General features: G+C 45.3%; 1 protein-coding gene across 1 annotated transcript; it reads left to right on the forward strand.

The window, feature by feature from the left end:
- The first annotated feature begins 1,946 nt into the window (after positions 1-1,946).
- Positions 1,947-19,708, forward strand: LOC144943616 (rho-related GTP-binding protein RhoA-D-like). The gene is made up of 5 exons (XM_078871233.1): positions 1,947-2,080; positions 7,653-7,810; positions 11,523-11,643; positions 14,676-14,806; positions 15,355-19,708. The coding sequence occupies exons 1-5, from the start codon at positions 1,960-1,962 to the stop codon at positions 15,526-15,528; spliced, it is 705 nt and encodes a 234-aa protein (XP_078727359.1). The 5' UTR covers positions 1,947-1,959; the 3' UTR covers positions 15,529-19,708.
- Positions 19,709-20,445: the final 737 nt, after the last annotated feature.

Genomic DNA, 20,445 nt, shown 5'->3' on the forward strand with positions numbered 1-20,445 from the left:
ATAACAAACAGTATAACATTTATATGCTTAATACAATGTACAAAGTAATATATAGTATCGTAATTGTATAGTGAATATAAGCAGTGTGATATACATTAGGGTGGGTAGAATAATACATAGTGTAATATTACAATGTATAAGGTATAGGGTGGTTTATGGCAATACAGTATATAATTAAATGATGGGTTTGTATGGTGTAGACTCGTGTGATATAAGAGAATAAAGTTTAGATGGAAGCATATTATATTTTTTACGACATAGAATTGTAATGTATTACTTACTGTTAGTAACTCAGCTTATTGTAGAGTATATTTAGTATACTGATGATAATATGTAGTTTATACTTTAGTTGTTTACGTGGTGGTTTAGTTACTGCAGCTACATACTATTAACACTCCTTCCCTTCATTAATGCTACCCATATCCCCTACCTTTGATGCTGCTAATCCTGCATAATGCACGGGCATAAATAGTTCTATTCACATACCTGCATTTCCCATATCACATACCTGCATTTCCCTTACCCCCTTCCTTTGATGCTGCTAATCCTGCATAATGCACGGGCATATGCAGTACTAATCACATACTTGCATTTCCCATAAATATGCTAAATTCCTCGATATGCATATTCTTTTGTGAAGGCTCCCCCTTTCTTCCCCCCTTCCAACCCAGCTTATATATATGCTCCAAGCACGTGTGCTGTTTCATTCAGACGCTGTCGCCTCGACAGACCTGGGTTTCACCTGAGGACGGATACTTGCGTTGTGGCCGAAACGTCGTGAGAATTATTTTATTATTTTCATTTTTATTATTTTATTACTTCCCTTCTACGTGACTTTACCGAAAGAACCAAGAAGAAGAATATGTATTTATACTGAGGGAATCCGATGAGCTCTAAAGCTCTTTTTCACAGCTATCTAGTCGGGGCACGGGGTAAGAACTTCACAACAACAAACAATACAAGGACATGATAGGAGTGTTTAGTCCAGGAAAGGTAGAACAAATCATCCAAACATAGCAATACAACTAAACCATCCCCATCCTATGAGGCAAAGCCCACTGAGGGTGTGAGTGAGTTAACAGCTGGACACTGCAGTGGCCGCTCTCTACGTCTCTCACTTGAAAAGGTTCAAACAAACTCCGCTTAGTACGGATGGACGTTTTCTGTACGTGTCTGTGCGAACCGGTAACCGTTAACTTTAAGCGGGTTTCCACCCCAGTAACTATGGGGGGTGGTGGGGGAGGTGTGGGGGGGAGATGTGGTGGGGGAGGTGTGAGTGGGTGATGGGGGGTGGTGGGGGAGGTGTGGGGGGTGATGGGGGGTGGGAGAGGTAGGGGGGCGATGGGGGTGGTGGGGGAGGTGTGGGGGGGTTATGGGGGGTGGTGGGGGAGGTGTGGGGGGGCGTGGGGGGTGATGGGGGAGGTGAGGAGGGAGGTGTGGTGGGAGAGGTGTGGGGGGGGTGGTGGGGGAGGTGTGGGGGGCCTGGGAGGGTTATGGGGGGTGATGGGGGAGGTGTGGGGGGGCGTGGGGGGTGATGGGGGAGGTGAGGAGGGAGGTGTGGTGGGAGAGGTGTGGGGGGGGGTGATGGGGGGTGATGGGGGAGGTGTGAGTGGGTGATGGGGGAGGTGTGGGGGGGCGTGGGGTGTGATGGGGGAGGTGAGGAGGGAGGTGTGGTGGGAGAGGTGTGGGGGGGGTGGTGGGGGAGGTGTGGGGGGCCTGGGAGGGTGATGGGGGGTGGTGGGGGAGGTGTGGGGGGAGGTGTGGGGGGGGGAGTGGGGATGGGGGGGGGTGCGACTACAATCCCTACCGCACTTAAGCACCCGCCGGGCGCGGTCCCATTGGCCAGCGGAGCCGTCCTGGCGACCCTTCGAAACGCTCGCGCGCGATTGGTGCCGAGGAAAACCGACGACCAATGGGGAGGCGCGGGCAAGGGCGGAGCCCGCGGATGCGTGGTAGGGAATGTGGTTGGTGGTGGCGGCGGCAGAGACAGTAGCAGCAGCGGCAGCGGCGGCCCCTGGTGGTGGTCCCAGCGAGAGGAGTGAGCGGCGCTTCCCGATCCGAGTCGTGGTGCTCGCCCGCGGTGAGTGAGGCTGCGAGTGACGCCACCTCGTCCACCCCCTGCGTGGCGGCGTTCTTTATTGTCGAACAGAAAACGACCGTCCGTACTGAGTAGGCCTGATCCGCCTCTCGGTGCCTAGCCGCTTGCCTGGATTCGCCGCCGCCCTCGGTGGCGGTTTAGAGTCGCGGGGCGTGGGTGGAGCCCGCCTGGAGGAGGGGGGGGGTAGGCGGGGGGCTTCCCGACGCGTTAAAACGTTTGACGAGGATTAGTTAACGAGAGCGTGACATTGTATAAGCTAGATAACGTGTGGCTTCTTGTCGCTAAAGACTTAATGCTAATAAGACTTTAGCGTAGCGTTGATACGGTACTTAATTCAACAGTACTGTATAGAGATTAATGTCACGATAACTACGCGACATGCCAGACAGTGGATGAGCAGATAGCAATTAAAACTACAGTACATTGTTTATTAAACCTCTTCATTATATATACACAGGCTGATTCAGTATAGAGATGTGCGAAAGGCAGATTGTTAATGTTTGTCGAGTTTCTCATCTATGAAGCAATGAGCATATAATGTTCGATACCCGAGAAGATATGGCATATTGTTTTCCTTATAATGATGTGCAGTATATGCAGTGTCCGTAGCATAGTACAACTGGTATGGAACGACTAATCGATTATTTTGTTGGGTATATTTGGTTCACGTAAACCCTAATGCCACGGGAGATAATACGGTGCATTACATGTAATAGAATGGCGACCAGAATTGCGAAATATCTCCTCTGAGGGTAAATCGTTGCAAGCCTCGTCTATAGTAGTATTTTATTTTAAAACATGTATAGCGGTATATTCTGTAATAACAACCTATCGATGGTTTAAGTATTGCTTGAAATCCATGAGGGTGTTTTTTACGCGAGTGCAACCTTCTGGGGTCTGTAGAAGTGAAGGGCTCACAAGTGATGTCATCACATCTACCCCTCTGTTTAAGGAACGAAACAGGAGAATGTATCCACAAATCAGGCTGTCCGCCTGATGAAGCTAGTTGTAGTTACTTGCGAAACGTCGTTCTCGGATTGTGAATGTTGTGGATTTTCTCCCCAACACACCGGTGTGCTGTACTAGTAACGAATGGGCCACGTTCTATTTACGTGACAAACCTTCACTAATTGGCTGTGTCGTGTGGTGGCGGGTTTAACGATACATTTATTTTATGGAGAAGTATTGTTTGCGCTGTGAGGCTGGAGGAGGTCGTGAAGCCCCGTGGGCATTTATTAAGTCCGTGAGCCCAAACCAGAGACGTGTCTGTCGGTACCACACACACGCACACACCTCTGTTGTTGAGTGCTTGAGGGTAAATGAATGATGGATCGTGCTGCAAGGTAGCCAAGAGGTGACATCATCACGGAAGATGGGTACATGTGCTCATGCTGCTCGCGTCCGTGGGAACTCGAGTCTCCTCCCCCATTTAGGTTAAGGATGTCGTAGTCATGTTTGTATTCGTGTGCAAATATGTTTGCACCACAATACAGGGTGCTTAAAAAAAATGTTGACAGTTTTATGGGACTATCTTTTTGCATGTAAAAAGAACAGATAATACACTTACGTGATAACAAATGTATGTTAATAGCTTTAAAAAGTCAGTCTCCACGTGTTCGCCATCATTGTCAACGCGTGCCTGGAATCTTCTCCAAGTGGTCTCCAGAGTCCGGAGGGACATTTCTTGCGGTATTGTTGCAAATTCTCAGAAGTGTTAACATTTTTTTAAGTACCCTGTATTTGTATAATCTAGGGCAGTATTGATTTCTGTCCTGATCATGCAGTGTGACGACTGCTATGTGCTTGGTTAACAGGAGCGCACTGGGTTTTGCGTGGACTCTGTTGAAAGCTGCCAGCTGCGCTTGATTTGTTTTTGAGACCCGACAATACTGCCCACTGGCACTAACAATACGTGGCGTTGATGACAGTATTACAGTGCATGATGCGAATTATGTTTTTGGCCATGCACATCAAGTAAATGGATGTGGTGTTATGGTCCAGACATCCAGAGTCCTCCGAGAGAAAAACACAGCCACGAATACATCAACCCATGTACAACACTTCGGCTAGCTTATTATAAATGCATTTTTCGCAAAACTGCTGTTTTCGCATACTTCTACAAGTGTGTGTTTAGGATAATTAGTTTTGTTACCTGGGTTTTAACCCGTGTCCGTGGGAATCACGAGTTCAGTAAGCACCATCCTCTCTGGCACGTCTCTATGTTATGATGCTGTGCTCCTCGGCCAGGGTTTGTTGTGTCTGCGTCGTTCCCACGTGAGGATTATCAGGAGGAGTAACTTGACTCTTAAGACCCAACCCTGTCGGGCAAAGCCGCCCAACCCCATTCTGCCTCCCAGGTAACGGTGCACTCGGTGGAGGAGGGTGTGACCCGCATAGTTTGGTTTGTCGTCAAAGGGCGTTGAGCACTGAAGAGGCACGGTTTGTTATTGAGCAGTGATCAGGGGAGTGGGGAGAGGACCCTCGCGGTTGAGTAATGCTGTGATAGCAAATAGTCACTGGATAATAGAGGGTTTTTTTGGGTTATATTGCGTAAATATGTAAATGTGTCGTTAAACCCGCCACCACCCGACACAGCCAATTAGTCAGGTTTGTCACGTGAACAGAACATGCCAATTCGTTTCTAGTGATAAGTGGGTCCAAAAAAAAAACCTGTATTATGGATGATATTGGTCTCCAAAGCCTCCGTGTTAAACAGTCACTGAATTGGTGATCTATTGTCCAAAATCTAATTCGAGTGTAAAATGAGAGCCCCTTGTCCCAATTAGTGGCCGAGTTGCGACAGATTTCTATATGTAATTGTGGGTTATATGATAGTCACCATATCGAAGATTCCAATGATGGTTGCTACAGCTAGTATGACTAATATTTGTCAAGCCAAGCGTTGATGTAAACAAAACAGGCAATTTTTATTTCTTTAAGCGTAACCGGGTCCAGATGTTGTAATGGTGGTTCTCATAGGTTTAGTGTTGCTGTGGATTTTATTTTATTCACCGCTGCCAGGGGTGCATCCTCTGTGATAAGTATTTATGCTCGTCAGCCATGTCTGCAGTGGAAAATTGCCAATTGCGTGTCATAAATACACCGCGAAATGTGCAGAGCAGTTGACTTTCCAAAATGCATGGTGCGCTATACTGATACAACGTCATATCAATATGGTTGCAAACAATGCACCTTGGTTTGTGCACCGTTATAATTGTGTCACAGTCGTTGTTTATTCAAGGAATATTTTATTTCGAGCAGATCTAATTGTTCTTGTGCCAAAGCGTTGTTTGAAAAGTGTTAAATGCTGAAATGTGTTGGCTTTTGGAACATGCAGCGCATTCCAGTTTTACTTCAAATATGAGATGGATAGCTACTCCATTTTTTTTACCTTTAAAATAATAATGAATTGTCGAACACTTAAGTAGAACTATGGTTTTGTGTTCCACATACATTTTTGGGTGCCATTATGTATAATTTACAGACAAGAGGAGTTTTCCCATAGATCATCCTAGAGGTCACAGGCAGTGTTCATCTTCGTTAGGAAGCCACTGTGCTTACACATTTACCAGAGAATCACATCCTGGCCCGAAGTGTGCCGTCTGATTATTAAGCATTTAAATTGCAGGTTTCGCAGTGCATGTCAGGATTCTCAAACAAACTCGGGACCATTGCCACTTGTCTCCACTGGTTTCTCTGTAGGAGGTGTAAACAATACTGAAAACATACGAAGCTTTGCATTAACGTATATCAGACATTTTTGTTGGGGCTTACAGCTCGCTACATGTATGATGTCACCATAACATTAGGTGGGATTTATGATTATTTAATGAAAGTGTGATGAGGATGTTTGAGATGAAAATGCATAGATTTTACTGCGTCTTATATTTATTGCTTGATCTTGTCAAGAATTTCCAGTGTTATTGTGGTATTTGCTCTTGAGTAAAATGTGATGACTAGATTGTGTGTTACTTGACATCAAATGCGGAGGTACAAGAACTTCTTCTGGTCTGTGATATTTAATATTTTTATTAGTCACTTTCTATCTCCCATGGAGATAAAAAGTGGTATTTTATTACCCTCTAAAGGATGATATGGTAAGAGTCTAATGGATCTGTAAAAGCCAGTTTTAACACATTTTTTTAAAACGTGAATGAGGGATCATTCCATGATATACTTTAACCTCATTCGTGTATCTATTTAATCAATAGGTTCGCTAATTTTGTTTCCAACAACTAGTCCTTCATATTTAATGTCCATAATTATGTCATCTGGTTCAAGAGCTTTGCGTTTTTTTTCATATCACAGGGTTTACTTCAAGTGTCACGTCGGGGAAGGCCATCTTGTTTTGAATACCATAGGGAACAGGATAACTGGAAATGTATAAACCTATCAAATACATGAGCAAGCCGGTGTCGGGAAAGGTTTCTCGACCATCACCCACGAACTACAGAGCGGCAGCCAAAGGAAGGAACGTGCCGGAGAGAGAATGACCACCGCGGAGACGGAGCAATTAAATCATCCTGTGAGCAGGAGCTAGATGATCATTGTATCATGACAAAGAAGTGAGAGATGTGAATAGTTTTGAGAGGCTATCATGCAGCAGTCGATAGATCCTGGCTGCTGATGAATAAATAATGGCCTGAGTCAATTCCCAACGAGGATTTTAATTCACATCGGTGTCCTAGCTAAAACACTGGAGTGAGCTTATGTATGATACCATATTACCCATATTGTCCAACATAGGTACACATGTATTGAAAGTCAAAATTGATTACCTTGTTTTGTAAGAATAGGTTTTTTCCCTTTTTTCTGGCAACAAAACTGAAACCTTTTTACAAGGAATCATGTCTGCATTAACCACAATACTTGTAGTCAGAATACAAAAAAAAACACACTGATAATATATGCTATGTCCTTGAAACTGATTGGTCCACACCAGAGACAGCTTTCTTTTGGCATCCTCTGGTCTAGCACCGTTTGAGACGAGGCTCAATAGAAAGCCGTCTCTGGTGTGGCCCAATCAGTTTCAAGGACAATGCATATATTGTCAGTGTATTTTTTGTTTGCATTCTGACCACAGGTATTGTGGTTAATGCAGACATGATTCCTTGTAAAAAGGTTTCAGTTTTGTTGCCAGAAAAAAGGGGAAAAACCTATTCTTATATTTTGATACTGGCAAAGGAGGTCTCATGATGTAGATACCTTGTTCTGGTTTTCTAGCTTGAGGGTCAGCAAATGTCTCGACTCGTGTTAGTGTTTGCGTATGTGCAACTGAAACACATTTTTTGGCATTTGCGTTGCCAGGTGGCTCACGTTATTGGCTGCGAGTTCACTGTTTGTGTTCAAAAATTACCCCAGCCTTAAAATACTTCCAACCCTTACAAAGGTGTGAATCGTTCCTTTTGTATGCAACGGTCTAATTATTTTTTTTTATAATAGTCCGCTGGATTACCTGTACTTTGTTACCGCCTGCCCTGAGCTGTTCCACACTTACGATGCGTATGACGACAACGCCATTTATCATTGCTCCGGTGTGTGGTTGCGGTTACAGGAATGGCGGCCATCCGCAAGAAGCTGGTGATTGTGGGGGATGGCGCTTGCGGAAAGACGTGCCTGCTCATCGTCTTCAGCAAGGACCAGTTCCCTGAGGTCTACGTGCCCACTGTCTTTGAGAACTACGTGGCCGACATTGAGGTGGATGGCAAGCAGGTGAGCCTCTTATTGAGCCCGTTAAAAATGTTTCGTGTGTTTGCTGGCCCCACTGTAAAACCTAATGGCATTGCGGTTTGCTCAATCCCCTGCTCTGCCTCGACAGATCCGTTATCCGTGGCCCATGGTATTGTGGCAGATTCCGTGGTGATACAGTTATGCTTAGTTTCAGTTCAGCTACACTTCCTGCAACTGTGCAGCCTCGAGTGTGGCAGTAACATTGGCTCGAGGCCCTCAGCTATAGGTGTGATATGAGGTTAATGGACACAACCCTCATGAATTCAGCAAAGTAGTGCAGCAGATTATTGGTACATTGCAAGAATATTATGTTTTCATGTGCCATGGAAAACATGAGAAATCTGATTCTTCGTTTAAAAATCAATTACATAATTTGTGATATGCTCATGGGTCCAAACCCAAATTGTGCCTTCAGTGTTCCTTACAATCAGATAATCTGCTTTCTGTTTACATAGTTTGTGCTATCGTACCAAATAATCACATTCCATAAACACAACAAGCTATTTTTACGCACATTGAACAACATGTTTTGGCTACTTTGTATAATTAAGGCAGCCCTGAAATGGCTTGTTTCTCGCCAATGCTGGAGGATGGGACCCCACAAGCGGGAGCTCTAGGGAGCCCCTCTAGAAAGCCCTTCTTGAGAACATAGTGGCCTCATCTACCAAGCTGGCCACACACCTTGGGAGAGATGGAAGCCACCCATGCTTCACTCCACATTAGCTGCCGATCGACTGTCGCGTCGGGAGAGCGAATCAGTAATCTCTGCATCACAAATGAAATAAACTAAACTAAAGTATTTTCATTTTATCAGGTAAGGCTCACTGAGAGGTATATAGCGCTGTTTCAGAAGCGACCTGTCCACAAATGATGGCTCAACGAAGTGGCTTATGTGCAAATGTAAAGCAGCCAAATACTCCTAAATGCATGTAATGTGGACGGGAAAAACCCGAGGACCCGGAGAAAAATCCACGCGACTGCAGGGAAAACATGCAAACTCCAAATATACGGGTGTCAGGCTCTGGATCGAACCCACAACCACCTGCATACCAGGCAAGGTAATTAACATCTGGATTTGGTTTCTCACTTGATATAAGGATTTTTGTCGTGACCTGTGTTTTTATTCCGTATGTGCGAAAGCAACAAAGCCTGTGCAAGAAATAGTCTCTCAAAACATTTGACACATTGTAACTCGGTGGATTCCTTGTGTTAAGTGAACTGTTGCCAAAAGGGGGTTGTTTTTCTCCTGATGCATTCATGTATTGGCACGAAAACACATCACAGCAGCCTGTAAGTCTGGGAGATCTTTTTTGTCAATGTTTATCCTCAAGTGTTTTCAAACATCACATTTGCTGTTCTTGTACCATGTAGTTATTACACTCATTGGTGATGGTGCACAATCATGAATACAACTCACCACCATTCTCATGAACGTAACTATATGTAACAAGTCGGGGGGGAGGGGGGTTAGTGGTAGTGTAGTGGTTAGTGCAATGCACTACAAAGCTGAAAATCTAGGTCCCAATTCCCGGTCACGGCAAACATCAGTGGTGAGCGATACCTGAACCGGTAATGCCTGGCCCCCACCTTCGACCAACCCGCGTTGACCAGCGTGGTGTCGTAAGACAAAGCAGCTCCCTAAACCCACATGGTGAGGGGAGGCCTCCATACAGCAGTGAATTGACAAAGGGCTGCCCATTTTGTTTCACGGGTACATGTGAAGCTAACGCTTTGGAATTTTCTTTCCAAGGGTACATGTGAAGCTAACGCTTTGGGCTTTTCTAGAAAGCACTCTATTCAAGGCATTGTGCTGTGAAGTGCAGGATTATTCTTCACTCATTGTGTCCTCTCCCTGTTCTGAAGAATTGTCTGAAGCATTAGTCTGTATATTTGTTGTAGCTACACCACCGGCATACTGTAAATGCCAACTCGTCGCAACTCGGCACGGTACAGATTCTTTTTTTAATTCGCAAAAGAGATGCATGAAAAAACCGCCAACCCAGAGAGAGAGAGGTTAATCCTCCTTGGGCCTCGCCCCATGTGCCTCTGCACCGCCCTCACCGACTCGCACGAGCCAGCGATCCGGAACCACGCGACCAAGGCTGCGATTGCATCACTTTGCCCGGCCTCTCGCGCATGCGCACTTGAGATTTTACGCTTTGTATATGGACGTAGAACAGGAGATGCAGAGGAGCAGCACGCTGTGATAAAAACAATTTTTGCAGCAGTAGATTTTTTTTTCCTTTCCCTCCGGTTACTCTGCTGGCCCCGGGGACCTTAGTACAGCAGCTATCCACAGATTTAGTGATATTTCTTATCGGCAGAAATATGAGAGCCTTACCACCTCTCAATTTTTGTCCAAACATGAGGAATGGCAGGAAAATCAACCCGCAGCTGGGTCTGTGTATTGCGGCTTAGGGCAGGACCAGCTGTGACCACCACGATCGCTGTTGGTGATGCCTGGGTCTGGATCATTGGTTGTAGTGCCGTCTCCGTCTGGTCCATGATGGACAGATGGGAAGCGCCTGTGGGCGTGGGAGGGTGCCTTGCTGCGCATTTCAGTGCATGGGCACCACTTCTGGTTCTCCCTTTGGTCTCTCCTCAGTCACTCGGGAGGTCTTCGTGTCAGACAAGGCGATGCAGGCTTTTCCCTCTCTCCATTCTCTCTCTCCCCATTCCCTCTCCCCATTCCTTCTCTCGCCATTCGCTCTCTCCCCAATCTCTCTCTTTCCTCTCCCTCGGTTGGCCTCTGGGTTGGCTTCTTTTTTCATGTTTAAAAAATATATATATAAAAATTTAGAAGTTTTTTTTGCAGAAACATTTCTACTCTTGTCGTACACTCGTGCGAGTTGGCGTTTATTTTATGGTGGTGTCAAAATGTTGTGAGGTATTGATAAAAATGCATATGGTCAATTTATTTATTGGTTGAAACATGCTTTGGTAGTTTTATGTGTCTTAAGGAACAACGATATTGGTACCTATAATTCGGTGTTTTAAATGAAGTTTTATTCATAAAACCGCTTTATGAACAAGCATCACATTGGTTGATTAAAATGAAATCACGATAAATGCATCGAATCGGATGTATAAAAATCGAATAATCAATCATTTACAATTTGTGTGAAGTGTATGCAAATATATTTTATTTTGGAGAAACTAACAATACAAACGTTGGAGCAGTGCGGCAGTGGTTGTGGACTTGCGCGATCACTTCGGTCACCTTAATTTGATTCCCATCCACGGCTGACATCAGTGGCGAAAGATGTCCAACCCGGTGCCGTGCACCATCTCACCGACCCACACTAACCGGCACGGTGAAGTGTAGTTAGGCAGTTCCCACGCCCGACAGGGCATGTCGAGGCCCTGATTTTACGCTATCGTACATAATTGTTACTTCTAGGTTAATGGGATGAATGAAACGGAGCAAACTCATCGGATGCAACGAGACAAATAGGCACCAAGTTCGTGATCACGATCCTAAATTTTGAATAATAATTTCAAAGTTGGGTGGTGGGGTGGGGTGAGGATGAATCAGGATGTCTAGTACTTCAAACCGTATAAGGGAGATAGTGCATTGTACTGTGTATATGTGAGTGAGTCTTAGTTGTCCAGCAAAGGGGTTAGACAAATGGCTTGAGCAGCCTAGTACCGCTCTCTCCACGTGTGCTGTGTGCTTGTGGTCGCGGGTTTCCAGGTGGAGTTGGCGCTGTGGGACACTGCGGGGCAGGAAGACTACGACCGCCTGCGACCGCTCAGCTACCCGGACACGGACGTCATCCTCATGTGTTTCTCCATTGACAGTCCCGACAGTTTGGGTAGGAGCTGCTGGAGAAGTGGCACTTTCCAGGGCATAGAGTGCGGCGGCGCTCATAGCTTTGTCGGTGGCACGGGCGAGTGGTCGCCCGCCTGCCGTCGCCTGTTGCAAAGGTTCACCGTGGATGTTTATGATCGCCGACATTCGTAAAGAGAGGGTCATTACATGAAGGATCAATATACTTTTTCTCTTGTGGCTGAGCCTGCCCTCTGTCTTAACCGTGTGATCAATATACTCAGTATTTTGTTAATTCTGTTACGAGTTTAGTGTTCCGGCTCTCAAGTTTGTTTTTCTTTTAACCGTAGCAAAGCTCGCGCAAATGCTGTCAACGTGTGTCGTCTAGCGCAGCAGCAAGCTGGGCAGAAGAGAGCCGAGCTGCAGTGCTCCAGCCCGCACTCTCCGCTGCTGATGGGTTCTTCTACCTTTATTGTACTCTCAACCGTAAAGCCCTTGTTTCAATGATGAGTAATGATGCTGAACAGTCACTGAGGAGGTGGCAATCACGATACCCAACTTTTCCAAATAATATCAATACGTGACTTTACCGAAAGAACCAAAATGTATGGATTCCTGCAGTCACGAAAGCTTCAAATCAAGATGAATATAAATGAGATAACGGGCAGCATATCAGAATATGTACAAGGGAGGAGGAGGAGGGCTTAACAATGTGGTACTTCTACTAAATGTTTTCTAGAGCCATGTGAGGATAGGGCACTATTAAAGCTGGAGCTGTGTGCTGCTTTAGGTGTCCTTTTGATGAAAGCGGTTGGTTTCCAGTTATTACTGTACTGTGAAAAAGTAATATGTAAGTTTCAGGAAGTGCCTTTTCCCTTAAGTTTTATCATCCACAAAGTAGCAGTATGAGGAAGGCTGCTATTGACTAGGAGCGGGAGAGGATGAATCTACGTATTGCTGCCTATATTTTGCAGGAATGTAAGGTTTAGTGAGAAAACTGAATATGCGAATAGCAACAGGGAATGCGAATACTAAAACACACGTGTCAAATGCTGGGTCTTTATTTAACCGGTGAGACGTTATTAATACAGAAGGTCATTCTCAAGTCTAAAATTATCCGATTTGCACGGTTGGTTATGTACGGTGTGAAAGAAGTTCAACATACATACAATATCCCAATTTAGACTGGCAATCCATTGTGGGTAAGGAGGGATGATCATGGGTGAGACGGTTATGTATCTTTCGATTTAAAGCTTTCGTGACTGCAGGGATTCATCTTCCTGGTTCTTTCGGTAAAGTCACGTAGAAGGGAAGTAATAATTTAATAAAAATAAAACATAATAAAATAATTCTCACGACGTTTCGGCCACAACGCAAGCAGCCGTCCTCACCTGAGGACGGCTGCTTGCGTTGTGGACGGCTGCTTGCGTTGTGGCCGAAACGTCGTGAGAATTATTTTATTATGTTTTATTTTAATTATTTTATTACTTGCCTTCTACGTGACTTTACCAAAAGAACCAGGAAGAAAAAGGTTATGTATCTATTATCACAATCGGAGCTCGCTGCACAAATACCCAGATACACGCACACAACACGTGCCTACACGCACAACGCGGACACATTACACAGCCACCCACTTAGCCTCCTCCCCCCCTTCCACCCAGGCCTTATACACGCTAATTCCCAGGTGTGTGCAGCCCAGCAATCGGGAATTTGTTTTTGTGCTTGGCTCAGATCGGATCGGCAATTGCATGAACCGTATAAATTACTGTCCACCCCATTCCTCCTCCCCGCCTCCGGCCGGTTGTGATTGTTTACAGGCCTGTGTGGTGGAGATAGTGGATCTCATACTGATGTAGGAAATTGCCTTGCTTGAGTCAAAACCTTTCTCGTGTTAACTGTAAAAGCTGGTGTGCCCCAACTTGTCAAGAAAAACAGCGGTGTTTGTGCTGCCTAAGTGAAATTATATCAGGGAAACAGCAATGAGATGATGGAAAAGTATACCATAGTGGGTGAGAGAGGCGTTTTAATGAATGTGCCAGCGATCAGTAATTGGCAGATGGGCAGCCTCCATTCTTCACATTTTGAACATAACCTCGGAGTAATTCGTTTCACATGGTGATGTACAGCACTTGTCCTTTTAAAAAGCTATGAACATTCTGTTGGCCTGACACAAACTATTACGCTCTCCAGTCTGCATATTGTAAACTACACAGACTCAGCAGATAGATGATTGAATTTACATGGTCATTCCAGACATTCACATGCTTTATAGTCGTGATATAATCGTTCATTATGTTGATTGCAATACGTGCCAGTGTTGCATGATGAATAGCATTTAATTATTGCTCTGATTTTTATAGACATGTTGACCCAGGCCACCCTTTGCAAACGAGACTGCTGGTACCTCGATCACGCGCCTGGTTACACAATAATCCTGAAACTCGAACTTGGTGCGGCATGTAACCATAGTTTAAAACTGCTACTTCAGAATGCGTTCACTTCACAAAGTGCTGCGCTCACTTCCTTGACGTGTGTCTATTTCAGTGTTTTCTTCTTCTAACCATTTATCCTCACTTGTGTCTGCCCCACTCCTCATGAGGATGACCACGTGAAGTGGATTTTATTTCAATAGGATAAATTATTCATTTTCTTGATAAAGACAAAAACTTTTGGTATTCCAAAACACACCAGACAAACATCAGCATGTGCAGCTGTATTGCCAAAGAAGACTTAGATATAGTTTAATTGGTTCAGGGGTAACTATAGAGGAGAGATGACCGTCGCTGAACGGGTCGATGGGCGGGCAAGAATAATAACGGCCAAGGAATGGAACGCGTCTGAGAGGACGTCCACCGGGGAGATGGAGCGATGAGATCAGTCCGCGTGCAGCAGGTGCTGGGTGCATTGTTGCATTGCAGGATCGTGAGAAGTGGCGGTTGGCTCGGCGAGTCCTGCATCCAGCAGTGGATTGATGGCGGATATTGATGACGACGATGATGATGATCGAGAAGGGTTGGTGCCCGTTGTGTTTGCTGAACGCAGAGGGTTGAGGCAACGTTGCTCGCACTTTTACAGAAAACATTCCCGAGAAGTGGACGCCGGAGGTGAAGCACTTCTGCCCCAACGTGCCCATCATCCTGGTGGGCAACAAGAAGGACCTGCGCAACGACGAGGGCACGCGGCGCGAGCTCGCCAAGATGAAGCAGGTGAGTCGGGGCGCGCGGACCGGGGCGCCGGCACGCACGGCGGGGCAGGGGGAGGGGCACGACCTCCAGCCAGCTGGCGGGGGATACGCTTTGTCTGGATTTGAGCGTTGTGCATGGCTCGCAATCAGAAGGTGGACTTGAGTTGAAAATCCCACCTGGGAGTTGATCTGCCCCCCCCATTGTTCGAGGGCTGATACAAAATGAGTAACGTTTTGTGGGAAGTCAAGCATATCTCTCTGGATGCCCCTTGCCATAGAAATATGGCGTTTCTAGCAATGGTTTAGGACTGTAAAAGGATGGGTCCTCCTTTGAATGAGAGGCTACTTATATTGTTTTAGACTTAAAAACATGTATTTGAACCATACGAACGTTAAATAAAACTTGCTTTTATAAAACTTCTACAAAAACTAAATGCATTTGACTAAACGGGACAGAATTCCAATGCGTGGCCACACGTGGCCGCGTGCAACTCCAGCCGCGATTTCAAAAGCCGCGTTGACCCAGGATCCCCACCCCTGTGCTGCGCTGGCCGTGCGCCTCGGCCGTAGGAGCCCGTGAAGTCCGAGGAGGGGAGGGACATGGCGAACCGCATCAACGCCTTCGGCTACATGGAGTGCTCGGCCAAGACCAAGGACGGCGTGCGCGAGGTGTTCGAGATGGCCACCCGTGCCGCCCTGCAGGTGCGCAAGCGCAAGGGCAGACACCGCTGCCTGCTGCTGTAAGCCGGCCCGCACCCTCGCCGTGGCCCGCACCCTCGCCGTGGCCCGCACCCTTGCCGTCGCCCCCCCCATAACCGAGAGGTCGCCTTCCGCGCGACGCTCCCGGTGCGGAACCACTAAGGCAGTCGACGAGTGAATAGGAAGCCGTCGCCACGAAACTTAACCGTCCCATCTGCCTACGAATTGAATGTTTGCCCGCGGTGTGTCCTGTGATCGGGTTAGACCCACGTCTTCACCGGCCGCGGTGGCGTACCATCGCTTTAAATTCACCGGGATTGGCGCGCGGTTAGTTTAGCGTGGCGAGCCAACGCGTGGCAGATGTTTCGCGTAACCGTGACTTTGCGTTGCAGGGGGTACGTGGTCCTTTGTCGTGTCCGCAGGACAGCAATTGATAAGTCTAACCAAACCAATGTCATGAAATTTAAATGACCTTCTTGGAAAAGTTATGTAAATAATTTTGACCAGTTTTCTAAGAAACGGGGAACACAATTGCGTCCAGTGGTTCCACCACCTGATGTTTGGCAACGCACCTTTTCAGATCAGGCATGTATCTCATCGTTGTAAAATCGTGAAAAGCAAAGTGCGAGGGTGCTCTAGCCTAATTATATCTAACCTTTGTTGTACGGCACAAGCTTTGGAAGCGGGTGTCACTGGAAATCACGCTGTTTATTTAACAGTTGGTACTGTTTTTTGGTGCATGGCGGTGCATGGTGAAACACATTTTGAGATTGTTAACAAACGTTAAGCATTTAGCTAACCCCTTGAGCAAAAATAATGCATCGATCACTACTAGATCTGGTTGTTAAGAAATCTTTTTTTTACTTATATGCTTAAAGCCAAATAGTAATTTCCAAACTTTTGATGAGTTTTGTGGTTCCAAAATTCCGCAGCAGTGCCCATTATATGAGTGAATGGTTGTTTGCATTCAGAGAATGCAGTTCTGAATTTCACAAAATAATTGAATTCAAGAAAATATGCTGTCGGTCAAGTGCATATTTAAGAATCCTTTTGCACACATATCACAGGATTAGTATTTTTTCTTTTTAAGTACTTTAGGTAAAAAAAAATCAAAATTGCTTTGCAGCTTACTGCAAAGCTGCATTTGGTATCTGTGCTGTGCATTGTCTGTGCTAAAGTAGTTGTGTAACTTTTTGAGTGATTTTAATATTTGAATGCAATGTAATCTTACTTGGCTAGTACAATGTAGATTTTACAAGTTGCTTTGGAGAGCTAACATTGGGAATTTTCTTGTGGTGCTGTGGTCAAGAGACTCTTCTGCACAAATACATACCTGCCAACCCATACGGTTTACCCGTATTCTTATACACGGAAATTGAGTTTTCAGGTTCAGACAGCGTGCAGCCTTTTCAATACGGGCAAAAAAGACAAAGTTCTATGTGTTTGTGTTTCTCCCTTGTGATGGGACTTTGTGGTATGAACGTTGAGCTTTATAAGGGCACGGTGTGACCAATAAGATCTGGATTGGTCTAATAAGGTAGGGCACTGATAAGGGGTTGACAGGTATGTACATATGTTGTTAGCTGTTGACTGAATTCACAAAGCACTGCATTAACCTGTACTCCTAACTACTATTACCCTTAAAATAGGAAGTATTTTTTAAGGGAAAGCTACGTCATCTATTTCATAGTGTTTTTATTAAACAAAACTCAAACCTTTAAATCAACAATGTGGCTTTTGAGTAGTTCATCATGTCAATAAATTCTTGAATCTTAGTTCTGAAAGAAATAGCATTGTGGACATCTTTAGTGGTTTTTTATTATCCTAAAATGGACTCTCGTACATACAGTGAAATACTTTTGAAACATCTTATACTTCCTGCCAACTGCTGAAACATCTTCCTGGGCACTTATATACATTTGCAAACGTTTGAGAGGTACTACTCGTTTAGAAGAATGAAAAAATATCCAAACACATCAAAGATCCAAAATAGAGGATTTTGGCTTGGATCGCGTAAATGTGTCGTTAAACCCGCCGTCACCCGACACAGCCAACTATTAAGGGCTGTCACGTAAACAGAACGTGCCAATCCGTTACTAGTACAGCACACCGGTATGTTGGAGAGTAAATCCACAACATTTACAGTTGTGAATTTACACAATTTATATTTACATGATCTAACCCAAAAATCTCTTATTATGGATAATATTGACCACGAAAGCCTAACTACGTGTTCAACTGCCATCAAAGATCACGAATAAGTGCAAATAAGTGCAAACAAGGAGTAACTAATGTGTTTCGTGTCTGCTTTAGATGCTTTAGCGCCGTTGATTCAACCCGCCGCTTGTCGAACCGCCTTTCTGTTACACGCTCGGCTCAATATAACGCAACGGTCATCATGCCCGTGGCTGCTTTAGAAAGCTGTTGGCCGGTTTGCATGCATTGCCATCGCGGTATGTGGCATTGGTTAATACTCGTGCATGATATGTGTGCGTGTGTAATATATACAGGGGGAGTGTCATTTTGTCTGGAATATTGACATCTGTGCAGTATACGTCTATTAGTTTTCTTGTCACCTGTGGATGCAAAAAAAAAATTACATTTCAAATATATCCTTAGCCACTGTTGAATTTGTGCCACATATTAGGCAGAATAAGGATTTGCATTTATTTGGCACTTTTATTCCACAGCATCGCAAAGCGCCTTACAAAGTACAAATCGTGAAAAGGACATAAACAAGCATCATGACAGGGGAAAAACTAGAGGGGAAAAATAAGACATTAAGACATACAAGAGCGGTGAGTGAAGGGTATCGCTGTGACCGGGATACACGATGATCTGTCTGCACACGTACACGTGAGGTGTGACGGCCACCAAGAAACCCAGCATCGGCAAAGAGTCCAGGGAAAAGTCTGGCAACACAATGGAAGAAAATGACCCCGATTGGGAAAGCCTCTGTTCCATCCATCGTGTTGGCAGCTCTTGCCCAGGACTCGGCTGACGCTTGGGATTTTGATGGCCGTGACGTCCCGATGTGCGTACGTGCGTGGGTCGTCACTTGTGCCTGTGATGTCCCTTGCTCGTCATTTTTCACGTCTTTTTCCCCCAATCCAGCTGCAATCCCCTTCTTTTGCCATGCTTTGTGGGTTTGTGTGGGTTTTCTCCACGGCGCGTTGAGATTCTGCTCTGTTGAAGCGCCAAGTGAACGCAAGTCCACTTAGCCCTGGGAGTTTACTGGGAAGTCGCGTGGTTGCATCTCGTGTGCACACAAACTCCGCAAGAACATTGCAGCTAGAGAGAGCTTCACACCGCACTGCTACGTTCAATGGCATTGCCGTTGGAATCGATGCGAGGGCGAGAGTTGTGCTTCAAACTACAGAGATGCTTTTGTTTGTAGTTGTATTGTCAAGTTTGTACCAAGACGATGTTAAAACAACTCAACTCTTTGCGCTCGACAATTGCCTGGTCCTTGGCTTTGCACACAAGCACACACAGAGAAAAATTGCTTGTTGGTAATACTGTATAGCCGTAGTCACTCGTGCTAGAACCACGAATTTTGAACTGATGCGGTTTAATGTGTAGTCTTTTAACTTGAGTAGCTATGGGGCTTGGATAATGTGTGTAGTTGAACATTAACACGATGAACATTAACTGCACTGTGTGAACTATTGATATGAAATGTTAGCTCGCCGGAACTAATGATATTAACTTTTGGTTCGCCTAACTGCTCTTTTGTCCTGATGAGGACCTTTTGCTTCTTAATGTACATTTCGTTGCCTTCTTGGGCATTGTGAACCTAAAATGCAAAGCTTGAAATGTGGATTTTTATTTGGTATGCAAAGATGTTGTATCAGTATTGGTGTTTTCCGAAATACATTTCAAATTGATCATGAAGTGCAGCTTTTGAAACCAAGAATTCTCTTCGGCAGTAATGCACATGTCTTCAATGTTGTTGATGTGATTTGTATTGAAAAAAAGTCCAAGGAATTAAAAAGGAACTATTCAAGTAATGTGGTCAATAAATCTACGAAAAGGTCAGGGAGTCATTTGCGAGAAAGAAAATGAGAATTTCAACATCTTTGCAAGAATAGAAATGCATCCACATGAAATATCTTACAAATAAAGCATCTGAGATGTGTTGGAAAAAACTGGCCTTTATAATAGTGGCACTTATTTAGCTGCTCTTTACAAACGAACTGTACAAGTCAGCATATGCCATAATAAAGCTGCTTTTAACAGCCAGAGATGTTCATGAATTAATACGGTCGAACGCATCCGCAACGACGCGGCCCCTCCACCTCCATGCTCGCGCGGACTCCCCCGGTCATCCTCCTCGGCGGCAGCAGCGGCAGCAGCAGCTTGTGGCGAGCCATCGAACAAGACGGTCACTGCGTCGTGCATTCAGATGCACTTCTGCGGCCACCTGGAACGCTCTTCGTTATTAGATTAGGAAGCCACTGGAGCTATGCGCTTTTAAATCCATATTGAAAGCTCATTTCTTGCGAACTCCTTTTTGTGTTTAGTTGTCCTTTCCCCCCGCACCTCGGATTAGCACCGTTGGCTACGGACCTATGTGCCGTGGGAGAGCTGCATGCGTTGGAAGGCGTGAATGAATCGACTGAGCGATTTGTTTACCTTGTATGTCCATAATACAGTTTTTTACGGGTTGGATCGCATAAATAAACCCGCCACCACCAGACACAGCCAATTAGTGAAGGTTTGTCACATAAACAGAACGTGGCCAATTCGTTACTAATACAGCACACCGGTGTGTTGGAGAGAAAATCCACAACATTCACAATCCTGTGTGCTGTACTCGTCCTGGATTTACTCTCCAACACTGGTGTGCTGTACCAGTAACAAACTGGCACGTTGTTCTCGTGAGAAACCTTAGTATCTGGCTGTCGGGTGGTGGCGGGTTTAACGACACATTTATTTTTACTCAATGTAACCCAAAAAAAC

Source organism: Lampetra fluviatilis, chromosome 32 (genome assembly GCF_964198595.1).
Source record: "Lampetra fluviatilis chromosome 32, kcLamFluv1.1, whole genome shotgun sequence".
NCBI classification, from domain to species: Eukaryota; Metazoa; Chordata; class Hyperoartia; order Petromyzontiformes; family Petromyzontidae; genus Lampetra; species Lampetra fluviatilis.